Here is a 15,042-nt window from a genome sequence, read left to right on the forward strand (position 1 = left end):
TGGGCACAGCCGGTCCCTCCAGAGCCGGCACCGCGGACACAGCCGTTTCCCCCACAGCCGGCACCGCGGGCACAGCCGGTCCCTCCACAGCCGGCACCGGGGACACAGCCGGTTCCCCCACAGCCGGCACCGCGGGCACAGCCGGTCCCTCCACAGCCAGCACCGCGGGCACAGCCGGTCCCTCCACAGCCGGCACCGGGGGCACAGCCAGTTCTCCCACAGCCAGCGCCGCGGACACAGCCGGTCCCTCCACAGGCGGCACCGCGGACACAGCCGGTCCCTCCACAGCCGGCACCGCGGGCACAGCCGGTTCCCACACAGCCAGCACTGCACAGGCACTGCCAGCCCCTCCCCAGTGAGCCCCGGAGCTGCAGCCGGCTCCCAGATGGCCCAGAGCGTCGTTTATGCCGACCTAAAGTTTGTGAAGGCCCCTGTGGGGAGCAGCGTGTGCTCCAGGGCGTGGGAGGCAGGTAAGAGCTGACCTGCCCCCTGCACGGTGCCGCCCCTTGCCCTGAGCCAGGCCTGCAGACTAACCAGCGCCCTCTCCCTGCAGCGCCCGCAGACGAGGAGGAGGCAGAGCTCACCTATGAGAACATCCAGCTGGCCCAGCCTGGGGAGGTGAGGCGGGGGCAAGGGGCGGAGCAGAGCAAAGGTGAGTGTGTGGCTGTTCGCCCTGCCCCTAGCCCAGGGGTCCTGGGGGGAGCAAGCCGGGCAGGCACCCAGGGGCCTCCTGCTCCCTTTGCAGGGACCCTGCCCCGTCCCCAGGCCTGGCACACAGAGCGAGCGGGATCGCTTGGTCAGCTGGGCCCAGGCACACAGAGGCAGAGTCCTCCCCGTGGGGAGCAGGACCGCAGCTGGCGTGCAGAGCGGGGCTGTATCTGGGAAGCAGCGACTCGGAGGGGGAATTGGGGTCAGAGTGGACAAAGGGAAGACGAGCACCCAGCGCGATGCTGTGGCACAAGGGGCTAACGCGACCCTGGGGTGCACAAAGAGGGGAGTAGGCGGGGGCAGGGGTTGGTGAGGCCGACCCGGGATCCCGCACCAGCTCCGGGGGCTGCGTTCTATGAGGGATGCTGGGGGCCGGACGCGTCGCAGCAATGACTGGAGAGCGGGAGGAAACCCCGGGGAGCGAGTGAGACGCCGTCCGGCAGCGGTGCTGGGTGCGAGCCTATGACTGGGCTCTAAGTCTAGGACCCCCTGCTGTGCTGGCTCAGGCCCCCAGAGGGGACCTTACCCAGGTGGCTGTGCCCTGAGGGGGCCCCCCCTTAGTATGGCCCCCAAGCCCTCAGCCGAGCTCTGCAGGGCTGGGCCCCAGGGGCTCTGGAGAGGAGAGCCGCTCGCCATCACACCCTGCAGTGGTGCCTATGTCACCAGATCCCTGCCAGGAAAGCGCTGGAGCCCCCCCGGCACAGGCTTGCACAGCCTGCCCCACTCCCCACCCCACTGCAGCAGCCCCACTGCCGGAGGGCTGGCGGAGCGGTGCAGGACAAGGGGGAGCCAATCTGTGGGGCTGAGGGGACCGTTTGCAGGAATCCCCACCAAGGGACCCCAGGGTGTGGCTTGGCCCTGGGGGTGTCTCCTTGCCCGGGCTGGGAGCATAGCCCATAGGGCTAGCTTGCCTTTTCCTTCCTTCCCTTCATGATATTTAGCTGCTGTAGTGAGAGTCAGCCGACAGGCCTGTCTCCTGTAAGACATTAGTGTGAGGATGTGAGGCAGCAGGGAGGGGGGAGTGTTGACCTGGGAATGTGCCCTGGGGAGGGGAGACCTGAGAGCCTGTCACCTGAGCCAGGAGGAGGAGGGGGAGGTAACACCTCTGCCCGGGAATGTGAACAGAGGCTGCAGAAGGGAGCCTGCTGGGTGGATTTAGTTTCAGTTTGGGGCTGGGTGGAGCAACGCAGGGAACCCCAGGGCTGGGGTCTATGCTCCCGCAGAAGGACTTGACTGAGGGGTCCTGGTTGTACCCACAAGCTCTGTTTTGGACTGTGTTCCTGTTGTCCAATAAACCTTCTGTTTTACTGGCTGGCTGAGAGTCTCAGTGAATCCCAGGAAGAGGGGTGCAGGGCGTGGACTCCCCCACACTCCGTGACAACTGGTGGCAGAGGTGGGATGTACTGCACCCTGTGAACGGCGCTTCCTGCAGTAAGTGACTGGGGAGCAGTAAAACGAAGGGGAATTGACGGGGACCAGGCGTGCTGAAGATTCAGAGAGAGACGGTTTCGGGGGGCGGTTAACCCCTGGGAATGTGTGACCAGAGAGAAGGACTTTTGCAGTAACAGGGTCCCCCGGGGGATTGCAGCGAGCGGTCCCAGGGGTGGAGGAGTCTGCAGCTCGACCCTGGCAAAGAGGTGGTGACCTCAAGAAGGACTGGCACACTAAGGGCTTTTCCTGGAAACCGTGGGAAGCTGCCCGGCCTGCGAGTGGCCAGCAGGGAGATGTACGCTAAATGCCTTAAGAGTGACCTGGTGGAGCTGTGCAGGCAGAGGGGGCTGCGCATTGGGAGGTCCACCAAGGAACAGCTGATTGCCCAGTTGGACGAGAGGGATCGCTTGGATGACCCGATCCCTGTCCCAGAGGGAAGCCACCCGGCGGACGCAGCGTGGGCCCTGGGGCCTGACCGGGCTGGGAGGGGTCAGACTGCTGCCGAGGACATCCTGAGACCCTTCCTACCTAGGCCTGGGGGAAGGGTTGGGGAAAGCCCAGCGAATACCGAGGGCACCCTGACCCCAGCAGCCAGCAGGGGATCCTCCCGGTGGAGCTCCCCATCCCTGGAGCGGATGCGGCTGGAATGGGAGAGGAAGATGAAAATGAGGGAGCTGGAGGATCATGAAAAACAACGTCAACATGAGGAGAAACAACGTCAACATGAGCAGGAGGAGAAGGAGAGGGAACGTCAGGAGAAGGAGAGGGAGCATCAGGAGAAGGAGAGGCAACGTAGGCATGAGCAGGAGGAGAAGGAGAGGGAACGTCAGGAGAAGGAGAGGGAGCGTCAGGAGAAGAAGAGGCAACGTAGGCATGAGCAGGAGGAGAAGGAGAGGGAACGTCAGGAGAAGGAGAAACAAAGACAGCATGAACTGGAGCTGGCCAGGCTGAGGAGCAGTGGGGCCCCGGCTGTGGTGAGTGTGGGGGGACCCAAGACTGCAAGGAGCTTTGATAAGTGCTTCCTGGCCCAGCGGAAGGAGGGGGAGGACATAGATAGCTTCCTGACGGCCTTTGAGAATGCCTGCGAGATGCATCGGGTTGACCCTGCAGACAGGCTCCAGTTCCTCACCCCCTTATTGGACCCCAAAGCCGTGGAGGTGTACAGCCGAATGACAGGGGCGGAGGCAGGGGACTATGAATTGTTCAAACAGGCCCTGCACCGTGAGTTTGGGCTGACCCCCGAGATGTACCGGAGAAGGTTCCGGAGTCAGTGTAAAACGCCTGAGGTCACCTACCTACAACTGGTCAACCGGATGCAGGGATATGCCGGCAAGTGGACAGCTGGGGCCCAAGCTAAAGAGGACCTGCTTGACCTAATCGTACTGGAGCAACTGTATGAACAGTGCCCGTCCGACCTGAGGCTGTGGTTGGTGGACAAAAAGCTCGAGAACCCCCAGCACGCAGGGCAGCTGGCTGACGAGTTTGTGAACAGTCTGTCAGGGGGTAGCAGGGAGGAGAAGCAGAAGTATCGCCCAAAAGAACAGGCCCCCTCCCCGATGCAGAGAGAGAGTCACCATGGGGCCTCCCAGCGGGGAAATAGGGAGAACCCCCTCGCAAGGGGGACGCCTGGCGTCGGGCCCCTCCGACCCGCTCGAGGGGACCAACGTGACCTGAGCTGCTATCACTGTGGCCAGAGAGGCCACGTACGGACCCAGTGCCCCGGGCTCAGGGACAAACTGAGCAGACCCAACCTACCCAGGGTTAACTGGGTAGGGACCCAGCTGGACGAGGGGCAGACGACCCAGGAAAGGGGGCTGCCAGCTTACCACCTGCTCAGGAGGGAAGAGTACCTCCGGCCAGCTCCGCCAGAGGGCTGGAGGCTCTGGACTCAGGGTGCTCGGTTTACAGTGTGGGCGCAGGGCTGTCCCTCCGGAGAGAGTGCCTTGTTCCCCTGGAGGTGGATGGGAGGAAGGTCAATGGATACTGGGATACGGGCGCGGAGGTGACGCTGGCCCGGCCCGAGGTGGTGGCCCCAGATCGGGTGGTGCCCAACACCTACCTGGCCCTGACACGGGTGGGCGGGACCCCATTTAAGGTGCCCATGGCAAGGGTACACCTGAAATGGGGGGCCAAGGAGGGCCCCAAGGATGTGGGGGTGCACCTCCATTTGCCCACTGAGGTTTTGATGGGGGGAGACCTAGAGGACTGGCCAAGCAAGCCCCAGACCGCCCTGGTTGTGACCCGTAGCCAGAGACGGCGAGGGGCACTGCTCCCTGACCTCGGGGAGGGTACCGCACCAGAGGCGCAGGACCCTACCCTGGGTGGGAGGGAGCGCCGAGGGGCACGGCTCAGAGAGGCTGAGGCCTCAGACCCGGCCAGTGAGAGGGAACCGGTCCCCATCCCTTCCCCAGCCGCTGAGTTCCAGGCCGAGTTGAGGAAAGATCCCTCCTTGCGGAAGCTCAGGGACCTGGCCGACCTCAGTGTGGTACGGACCATGAGGAGAGGCTGCCAGGAGAGGTTCCTGTGGGAGAAGGGGTTCGTATACCGAGAATGGGCTCCCCCAGGGGAAGTGGAGTCCTGTGGGATCAGGAGGCAGCTGGTGGTCCCCCAGAAGTATCGCCGCAAGCTCCTGTACCTGGCCCATGACATCCCCCTCGCAGGGCACCAGGGAATCCGGCGCACCCGGCAGAGATTGCTACAGAACTTTTACTGGCCCGGGGTCTTTACCACGGTCCGGCAGTATTGCCGATCCTCTGACCCCTGTCAGAGGGTGGGGAAGGCCCGGAACAAGGGGAAAGCGGCTTTGAGACGTTTGCCCATGATAGAGGAGCCTTTCCAGAAGATGGCCATGGACACCGTGGGGCCTCTCAGCAAGACGACCCGGTTGGGGAAGAAATACATTCTGGTGGTGGTAGATTTTGCCACCCGCTACCCCGAGGCAGTGCCCTTAGCTCCCATTGAAGCAGACACCGTGGCCGATGCGCTCCTGACCATTTTCAGCCGAGTGGGGTTCCCCAAGGAAGTCTTGACAGACCAAGGGTCCAACTTCATGTCGGCCCTGCTCCGGTGCTTGTGGGAGAAATGTGGGGTCCAGCACAACTGGGCCTCAGCTTATCACCCCCAGTCCAATGGGCTGGTGGAGAGGTTCAATGGGACGCTAAAGATGATGCTGAAAACCTTTATGAACCAGCACCCGCAGGATTGGGACAAGTACTTACCTCACCTGCTGTTCGCGTACAGGGAGGTGCCCCAGGAGTCTACCAGATTTTCGGCTTTCGAACTGTTATATGGAAGGAGGGTGAGGGGCCCCCTGGACCTGATGAGAGACGAATGGGAGGGGAAGGCCACTCCCGATGGAGAGTCAGTGGTGGAGTATGTCCGGATCTTCCGAGAGAGACTGGCTGAACTCATGGGCCTGGCCAGGGAGAATCTGGCCAGAGCCCAGAGGAAGCAGAAGGTCTGGTATGACCGCACGGCGCGGGCCCGTGCCTACGCCACCGGGGATCAGGTGATGGTTCTCATCCCCGTGAGAAAGAACAAACTACAGGCCGCCTGGGAGGGCCCTTTCAAGGTCGTCAAGCAGCTCAATGAGGTAAACTATGTGGTGGAGCTGTCGAACCGGGCGCACCACCGCCGGGTGTACCATGTGAATATGATGAAGCCATATTATGCCAGGGGGAATGTGGTGTTGGCCGTGTGTGGACAGTGGGAAGAGCAGGGAGATGACCCTTTAGTAGATCTATTCCCTGGGACCAGAGCTGGTTCCCCCCTGGAAACAAATCCCCTCTCGGATCAGCTAACCCCTGCCCAGCAAGCTGAGGTCAGGGGGGTGCTGCATCCGTCCCGACAGCTGTTTTCTAACCAGCCTGGACGCACTAATCTGACTGTCCACCGGGTGCAGACGGGGTCGCACCCGCCGATAAGATGCTTCCCCTTCCGAGTCACAGGGAAAACTGCTCAGGGCTTGGAAAGAGAGGTGCGGGACATGCTGGCTTTGGTGGTGATCCAGCCATCTGCCAGCCCTTGGGCCTCGCCGGTGGTGCTGGTCCCCAAAAAGGACGGGTTGGTCCGGTTCTGTGTGGACTATCGGAAGCTCAATGCCATCACTGTATCTGATGCCTACCCCATGCCCAGGCCGGACGAGCTCCTAGACAAGCTGGGAGGAGCTCGGTACCGCACCACCATGGACCTTACAAAGGGCTACTGGCAAGTGCCGCTGGATGCAGATGCCCAGCTGAAATCGGCCTTTATCACCCCTCTGGGGCTCTATGAGTTCCTGACCCTGCCTTTTGGGTGACTTTTGGGTTGCTGGACTTAAGACCCTGAGAGGAAGAGGACACTGCCAAACTCACTTGGGGGTGGGTCTTTTGCTCATGGTTGGTGTTATGAATCCTGTTGGTGGTGTTTCCCCAACATAATGCTGCATTGTTTCCCTCCTTTATCAAAAGACTTTGGCTGCACTCAGACTCCGTGCTTGCGAGAGGGGAAGTTTTGCCTCTCAGAGGCGCCCAGGGGGCGGTGTGTAATTGTCCCAGGTCACTGGGTGGGGCTCGAGCCGGTTGCACTGTGTTATTGAAACGGAAACCCTAGATACTGAACCCGGCCCTTCTTGCTGCCAACGCTGATGGGCAGAAGGGTTACACCTATAACAGGTACATGAGCTACATCCGCACACACCTCAACACAAGCGGGCCGTGGTAACGAATTGCTGTATAGGATAACAAGGGCTGTGTCCTGTGCCCCACTGGCTGCAGAGCCCCTGGGGCGTGGAGCCCTACAGAGCTGCTGCGGCCGATGCTCGCTGGAGCTTCCTTTGCGGGTGCCCGGCTGGAGCTGCCTCCCCCTGCCGCTCGGAGGGGCTGGGGCCTGGGCCCTGCCGCTCACCCAGCTCTGAGTGGAGCTGTGAGCGCCCAGAGTAGCCAGCCAGGCACGAGGCCCCAGGCCCAGAGCCTGCAGCAGGCTGCTTGGCCACAGAGAGGAAATCCAGCGGCTGGTGGGGCATGCGTGGGGAGAGCCCACACAAGGGGCATGGAGCCCACTCACAGGAGCTCAGACCCCCGACGCAGCCCCCTCCGACACGGCCCCCATCAGGCTCCGAACGAGAGAGAACAGACTTCTTGGGCAGGAACGGGCGCTATAGTGAACTGGCCTCTGTCTCCCCAGGAGGCTGGGCCAGGCCCCAGACGATACCTGGCCCAGCCCCGGGGACGGGCTTGGGGGGCTGCTGGGGCTCTTCTGTCTGCGGGGTCCTCGCCCGGCTGGCTCAGGGATCAGGTTGGAATGACCCAGCACCTGGGGTTAGCCCAGACCTGCCCGTGGGGCGCTGGTGCTGGCCATGCCCCCAGGAGCCTGTCCCGGCCCCTGGGCAGGGTGTCCCTGTTCCTGGTGGGGATGGGGATGGGGGAGTGTGGCTGGGTGAGGGCAGAGGCCCCAGCTGGGCGGGCAGGAGCACAGGGCAAAGCCTGGGTGCATGGCCCACTGCATGGGCAGGGCTCTGGCGCCCACCCCACCAGGCTGCCAGCCGCGCACTGTGGGGGAACCGGAGCTGGTAGCCTAAGCCCGGGCGGGTCGTGTCCCTGCAGCCCCACGGCACTGGGAGCTCTCCCCTGGCTCCCACTGCCCTCCTGGGGGGCTGAGCCCCATTGCCTGGGTGGCCGGAGGGGGAAGCTGGGCCGTGGGTTTGCGTTCCCAGGCACGCTGCCCTCTCGGGGGAAGGGGATGGGGGACTTGGTGCCCAGGGTTCCCCTGTGTTAACGCAGCTGGTTCTCTCCTGCAGAGCCCTGGTGGAGCACACGGTACCTGCCCCTCGGCTTGCTGGGGACCTGCCTCTTCCTCCTGGCCACCACCATCGGCCTGGGGGTTCGCTGTGAGTAGGGGACTCGGGCTGTGGGGGGCTTGTGGGGACAAAACATCTGGCCAGAAGAGAAAGGGAAGGAGCTGCATGTGGGGAGTGATGATGTGGGGGGCAGGGGGCCCCATGGAGGGGGGGGGTCAGGGCGACACAGGGCGTGGGGAGGGGTGAACCCGAGCAAAGGAGAGTTTGGGCTGCAGCTCAGAAAACCTCCCCAGCAGCAACACGGATCCAGCTGGGGAGCCATGGGGGGCCCTGTCCAGGGCATTTGGGGGCCCTGTCCTGGGGCAGGCAGGGGCCCTGTTACCAGGGAGATGTGGGGGGCCCTGTCCCAGGGCAGGTGGGGGCCCTGTTACCAGGGAGATGTGGCTGGCTGCAGCCCCCACTCGCCTCTCAGCTGTTTGAACCGCCTCGGCCCAACGTTCCTGAGTCTCCGTCACCGCTGCTGGAGGCTCTGGCATTTGTGGTGTTTAGATGTTGCTAAAACCACCGAATCAGCAAATTAAAAATACAGTAAAAGCATGTTTTTGCTGTGGATCCCCACAACACCTTGCAAGCTACACAGGATGTCCAGCAAAAGTAGCTCAGTGCAATCATTGCAAAAAGACTGGACATTTTGCTCAAGTATGTCGCAGTAGCCAGTTCAATCAACAGGTGCATACAGTTACAATACCAGATGTTACTGTGCTGAGCGTGGACAAAATCACTACTGCACATATTTCAGAACAGATAAAGTGCACTGTAAACGTTTCCGCTATACCCTCAGGCAAACCACACTCTATTCAACTAATGTTGGACACTGGCTCAGCAGTATCTATGCTACCTGATTCCATCTTTCTGCCTTACTTGAAAGACGTGCCTCTTACTGAACCCAGACTTCACTTGGTGTGCTATTTGAAAAACCATATTCCAGTACATGGCTGCCTGCCAGCAATAGTTACTTTTGGTGATTGCTGTGTAACTGCAGAGTTCTACATTGTCCACAAAGGCCCTCCTATCCTTGGCAGAGATTTATTGGCTGCTTTAAATCTCAGGGTAGTTAATGGACGAATTGATCTTCCTCAGCAAAGCACTCCTGCGGTACACACACCAGTTTCAGCTGGGACCCAACACCAAGTTGAGGAGAAACGCGGCTGTGCTTATGGGTTTCTGCATAAAGGTAAAATGCGGAATAATGTGATGCCTGTACAACAGAAGTTACAGTGCTTACCATTTTCAGGCAGGGAAGCTGTTTCAGAGGAACTGAGAAAACTTGTTCAAAAGGACATTATTGAAGAGATCGACTCCTCGGAATGGGTTTCACCTGTCGTAGTGACGCAGAAGAAGGGTGGAGGCATTCGCCTTTGTGTGGACTTAAGGGAGCCAAATAAAGCTATTGTGATTGACAGCCATCCTCTTCCTCACATAGAAGAAGCATTTGCAGAACTCCGTGGAGCAAAGATGTTTTCTACTCTTGATTTGCAGAGCGCATACCACCAGGTTACGTTGCATGAAGATAGCAGAGACCTCACAGCATTTATTACACATAAGGGACTATTTCGTTTTAAACGTGTTCCATATGGTCTCGCATCTGCCCCAAGTGCCTTCCAAAAAATGATGTCATTGATTCTGAAGAATCAACATGGAGTTCAGTGCTATCTGGATGATATTATCATGTTTGGAAATACTTCTGAGGAGCATGACAATAACCTGCAGTCTGTACTAAGCTGCCTCAGCAAAGCAGGCCTCAAACTCAATAGGTCCAAATGCAAATTTAGACAAACTGAACTCTCCTTTCTGGGGCTTACAATTTCACAGGCTGGACTAAAACCTGATCCAGATCATATCCTGGCAATTTCAAATGCTCCTCCTCCAACAGATTTGCAAACCTTACATTCATTCTTGGGTCTTACCTCCTGGTATGCAAAATTCATTTCCAGTTATGCTTCTGTCATTGAACCGTTACGGGAATTACTACGGAGAAGTTCAACCTTAGTGTGGACAAGAAGACGCACAAGCTAGTTTCGAAACGGTGAAAGACTTGATTGTTCATAGTCCAGTACTTGCACTGTTCAGTCCTGCATTGCCCTCAATTGTAACTACTGATGCTTCTGATTATGGCCTTGGGGCTGTTGTCACACCACTGCGTGAGGACAACACAGAGAGGACGGTTGCGTTTGGTTCAAGGAGACTAAGTAATGCTGAGAGGAAATATTCTACAGTCGAAAAAGAAGCACTTGCTTGTGTCTGGGCTACGGAAAGATGGAGAACTTACCCGTGGGGCCGCACGTTCAAGTTGCGCACAGACCACAGCCCTTTGACGACGTTGCTCACCACGAAAGGACTGGGAAGAGCAGGGTACCGTATTGCTCGAGGGTCTGCAGGACTACTCTCTTTCAGTTATGAATTGGAATATAAGCCTGGAAACCAAAATGTGGTCCCCGATTGCCTTTCTCGCCTGCCTTTGCCTTCACCAGATGGTCCACCGGAGGATGAGGATGTCGTGGTTGCGCTTATTACAAGCGCTCTCACTGCAGTTACAAGAGAACAATTTCAAGCTGCTTGTTCAGCGTGTCCAGTTCAACAAAAACTACGGGAATTTCTGACAAAGAGGTGGCCCAGTCACCCTAAAAACCTTGACCCGGTTTTGCTGCCTTATTTTAGAGTTCAGGATGAACTTTGTTTGATGGCTGTGTGCTACCAGGTACACACCGGCTCCTTGTGCCAGAAGAATTACAGTCAAAACTCATACACCTGGCACACGATACTCATCCAGGAATTGTCCAAACCAAACAACGACTACGGGATCTGTATTGGTGGCCAGGGATGGACTCTCAAACTGAAGCACTCATAAAATCCTGTGTCACTTGCCAAATGCATGATAAGAGAGCAGTGACATGTACCCCTCCATTACAGCCTGTTCCTCTTCCTGAATCTGCATGGGAAAAAGTGGCAATTGACATTGTAGGACCCTTTGATATTGCTCCAATTGACTGCCGTTATGCCATCACCTTAATAGACTATTTCAGTAAATGGCCTGAGGTAGCGTTTACATCGCAAATCTCTTCTGCTACAGTAATTAAGTTCCTCTCTTCAGTTTTTAGCAGGGAAGGTAACCCCAAGAACTGGTTTCAGATAATGGTAGTCAATTTACTTCCCTGGAGTTTGAAACTTTTTTAGCAGAGAGGAACATTTTACACAGAAGGTCATCCCTATAGTACCCTCAAGCCAGTAGGGAAATCGAACGGTTTAACAGAAGTGTGAAAGAGAGTTTGCAAACGGCTAAACTGGAAGGGCGATTGTGGATTCCCTTCACTACTGATTTCTTGCAGGTATGCCAGGCTACACGACATGCCACCACGCAAAGATCGCCCGCAGAGTTACGGCATGGGAAACAGATGAACACTAAACTGAACATTGCTGGATTGTTAAAGGCACGACCTGATGCCCCAACCGAGGATGATGTCAGAAAAACAGTTGAACAGAACCAAGCAAAGTCTAAGGCTTTCACAGACAAGCGGCGGGGTGCTAAGCAACCAAAGTTTGAGTGTGGTTCCTTCGTGAGAATACGAAAACCTGGAACTTTACGCAAAGGGGACCATAAATTCATAGCTCCTCTTAAAATCATAGAGAAGAAGGGACCTTACACCTATCGACTTTCTGATGGGCGGGTATGGAATGCTTCTTATCTTGCACCTGCCTATGCACCAAGAGGAGATTATGCCAACGCCCAGTCTGCATGGGATGACTTCACCGTGGTACCAACACAACAAGACATTCACCTGGAACCGGGGCTTGAGAGACGGCCTGTCAGACCCAGACGACCACCTGTCTGGACTAGAGACTATGTAATGTAGTATCTACGGTGTTTTCGGTGTCATATTTCTGCCAACAGTATAGTGTCTTGTTTCATATTTGTTCCTGTGGTTAGAACAATAATGTTTATTTTAATTGGGAGAGTTTCTTAAGAGAGGCGGGAATGTGGTGTTTCGATGTTGCTTGTAATTATTAGAACTGGGAGCTCTGGCTGTTGGGAGTCTGAAAGGACAGGAACCAGGAAGGAGCGGGGAGGAGTTGAGAGGCTGGGAGAAAGCTACCGAGGGTGCAGCAGCAGCTTGGTAAAGAGGTTTCCACTTCAAAAATAAAGTCCTGTTGAAGCTTGTTAGTACCTTGCCTGGTTGATACAACAGCATTACGGGGCTGTTCTCCACGGTCGGGAGGGTCCCTGTCCCCCTGGGGCCCTGCTGGGGTGGATGAGTGAGCCCAGTTCTCGAGTCGCCCTCCTGGCCCCGCCCTGCCCTGCTGGCACGTGCCCGTCGGCCTATGCGTCCGGCCAGGTTCACGCTGTCTGTCCCCTGCAGACTGGCAGGTTTCCCAGCATCTGCAGCAGGCGTCCCGAGCGCACGAGGCCGAGAGCAGCCGCCTCTCCCAGCAAGTCAGCACCAAGGGGGCGACCCTGGCGCAGACAGCGAGGGAGCTGGAGCAGGCCAGGCGGGAGCTGGAGCAGGCCAGGCGGGAGCTGGAGCAGGCCAGGCGGGAGCTGGAGCAGGCCAGGCAGGAGCTGGAGCTGATGCGGCAGGAGGAGAACAGCACCCAGGAGCAGCTGCGACAGCGGGAGGCCGCGTTAGAGGGAACGAAGGAGGAGCTGGCGAGGGTACAGGAGGAGAAGAGAGAAATTAAAGAGAAGCTGAACCAAATGGAGAGCGCCCTGTCCAGCATCCGCCCCTGCGAGCAGACAGGTACTGCCTTCCTGGGGCGGGGGTCACTGGGGCACCCCACCCCCCAGCAGGGACAGCTGAGCCCTGGGGCGGGGGAGCACCCAGCGCCAGGGCCGTGCTGCAGCAAGTGGCTCTGGTCATTCAGGAGGGGCAGCTCTTCCCCCAGGCAGCGCTGGCCCCCAGGTCTGCATGGTGCAGGGGAGTGTGTGTGTATTGATGGCGAGGGCGGGGTGGGGGGGTAATCAGTGCTGGAGACGAGACAGAAAACCCCGGGTGGTGGGCACTGGCTGGTTCCATGGAATAAGAGTTGGGACGTGAACCCGCTGTCCTGGCCCAGTTCCAACCAGCTCCCCTAAATCCCCCTGCTGTTTCAGCTGTTAAACACGCTGCATCCCACCCCAGAGGTGGCTGCGTCTCAGGGGTGCACGAAGCAATGCCTGCCACATGTAGCCTGTCTAACGGTTTATCTGTAGACACAAGCTAGGATCTTTGGAGAAAGGGTGCTGGCCAAATACAAACTATGAACATGCTAATTAGTCAGCCGAGCTCCCATGTGTTCAGAAGTGGGCGACGTGCACAAACAGCCCATGGGGCCCAGCACACAACGGCCCGTTCGCCTTTGGGACTTTTTGTAGCAAATGCCCACACACGGGGCAGGTTGAGTCATATTTTGTGCCCGTGACGCGCTTGGTGCTTCAAACACCCCAGGCAAATAAACTATCCCAGGCAATAAAAAATGAGATCAGCTTCCCTGAGGCTGCCCCTGCCAGTCCTGCCCCGGGCTCCCAGGCAGGCGAGCTGGGCGACTCTCCAGCCGGGGCTCTGGTGCGGTGGAGACACCCAGGGCCCTGCACCCTCGCCAAGGGCAGAATCCCAGCCCTGAGGATGACGCGCCATCGCAGACAGCCTGGGGCCTCCCCAACGGGCAGAGCGGGGCACGGGGAGGAGGCGGCTGCCAGGTGACAAGGGCAGCGTGTCGCTGTCTGCTCACACGGAACAAGGAGCTCTGTCAGAACGAGGGAAACAGCCCGATCCCTAGAAGGGCTCAGTCTGTCTGCGCATCACTGCCCAGCCCTCCGGCCAGAGCTGTAACGGAGCAGTGTCCACGTCCTCACGGTGGCTGAATCCCCGGGGGTGGGGGAGAGCGAAAGGACAGGGAGATGCGGCTCGTTTACCCCACCAGGGAAATGTTGAACCCCATGAACAGTTACGCTTGTATCTGAGCCCTGGACTCAGCTCCCAGCCTGCCCCAAACCCTCGAGAACCCTCCCCCCCCGCCCTCCACCTGCTCGGAGCAGCTCCTGGGGCAGCCTGGAGTCTGGGGGAGTGTGAGCCCCTGGGGAGGGACCAGGCCTTCTTTGTACGGCCCAGGGCATGAGCCTGTTAGCTGCACTCAGGGCCAGAAGCGCCTCTGAGCCTCTCACCCCCTCTTCCCTCCAGGCTGCTGCCCGGCAGACTGGGTGTTGTACAGAGGAAAGTGCTTGTTCGTCTCGAAGGAGGAGAAGACTTGGCAAGAAAGCAAGAAAGACTGCGAAGGGAACTCTGCTCGGCTTCTTATCACCAAATCCTGGGACTCGAGGGCAATGCCGGTACGGTACATGCACGGCCGGAGCGAGCACAGCCGGAACACTGCGTAAAGAGGGGGTGTCTCCAGGCTGGGCGGGGGGGCGTTGGCAAATAGGCAGGGGCTCAGAGAAGAGCAATGGCAATGATCCGGGGGCTGGAGGAGCGTTACCAGCTCACCTTCTCCACTGAGCAGCACACCCGCACTGTCCTGGATTGTTCTTTTGTGTCTGACAGATTTGAAGAACCCCCCTTCCTGTTGTCTCTAACATTCCTTGCCAGCTGTAACTCGTTCCTTGCCTTGGCTTTCCTGATTTTGTCCCTACATGCTTGCACTATTGCCACGTCCACTCCCTTGGAGCCGTGCCCCGCCCTCCGTTCCCTGGATTTGTCCCTATGGGTTTGTAGAGAGCTAGAAAGCTCCTCGTGTAGCCACATTGGCCTCCTGCCGCTCCTCTTCTCTCTCCTCTGCCTCGGAATAGCCTGAGTGTTACAGCTCTTAGGAACTGCCAGCCCCCTTCGACTCCTCTCCCCTCCACGGGACCCTGCCTGCGATTTCGCTGACTCCGCTGAAATCCGCCTTTCTGAAGTCCAGTGTCCTTGTTTTGCTGTTCTCGTGTCCTCCTTTCCTTAGGGTCTTGAATTCCATCAGATCATGGTCACTTCCTCCCAAGCTCCCGCCCACCTTCACAGTCGCAACTGGTTCATCCCTGTTGGTCAACACCAGATCCAACATGGATGACCCCCTCGTTGTTTGCTCAACTCCTCCTGAATCAGAAAGCTGTCCCCTAC

General features: G+C 58.4%; 1 protein-coding gene across 1 annotated transcript in view; it reads left to right on the plus strand.

Annotated features, from left to right (window-relative positions):
- The first annotated feature begins 385 nt into the window (after positions 1 to 385).
- LOC144265436 (B-cell differentiation antigen CD72-like) overlaps positions 386 to 15,042 on the plus strand; it is a 37,793-nt gene continuing 23,136 nt past the window's right edge. Inside the window, exons 1-5 of the mRNA XM_077818076.1 lie at positions 386 to 470; positions 554 to 652; positions 7,916 to 8,005; positions 12,331 to 12,708; positions 14,128 to 14,276. Of these exons, the coding sequence (XP_077674202.1) occupies positions 386 to 470; positions 554 to 652; positions 7,916 to 8,005; positions 12,331 to 12,708; positions 14,128 to 14,276 (801 nt within the window). The remainder of the gene's footprint in view (positions 471 to 553; positions 653 to 7,915; positions 8,006 to 12,330; positions 12,709 to 14,127; positions 14,277 to 15,042) is intronic.

This window comes from Eretmochelys imbricata, chromosome 5, assembly GCF_965152235.1.
Source record: "Eretmochelys imbricata isolate rEreImb1 chromosome 5, rEreImb1.hap1, whole genome shotgun sequence".
Lineage (NCBI taxonomy): Eukaryota > Metazoa > Chordata > Testudines > Cheloniidae > Eretmochelys > Eretmochelys imbricata.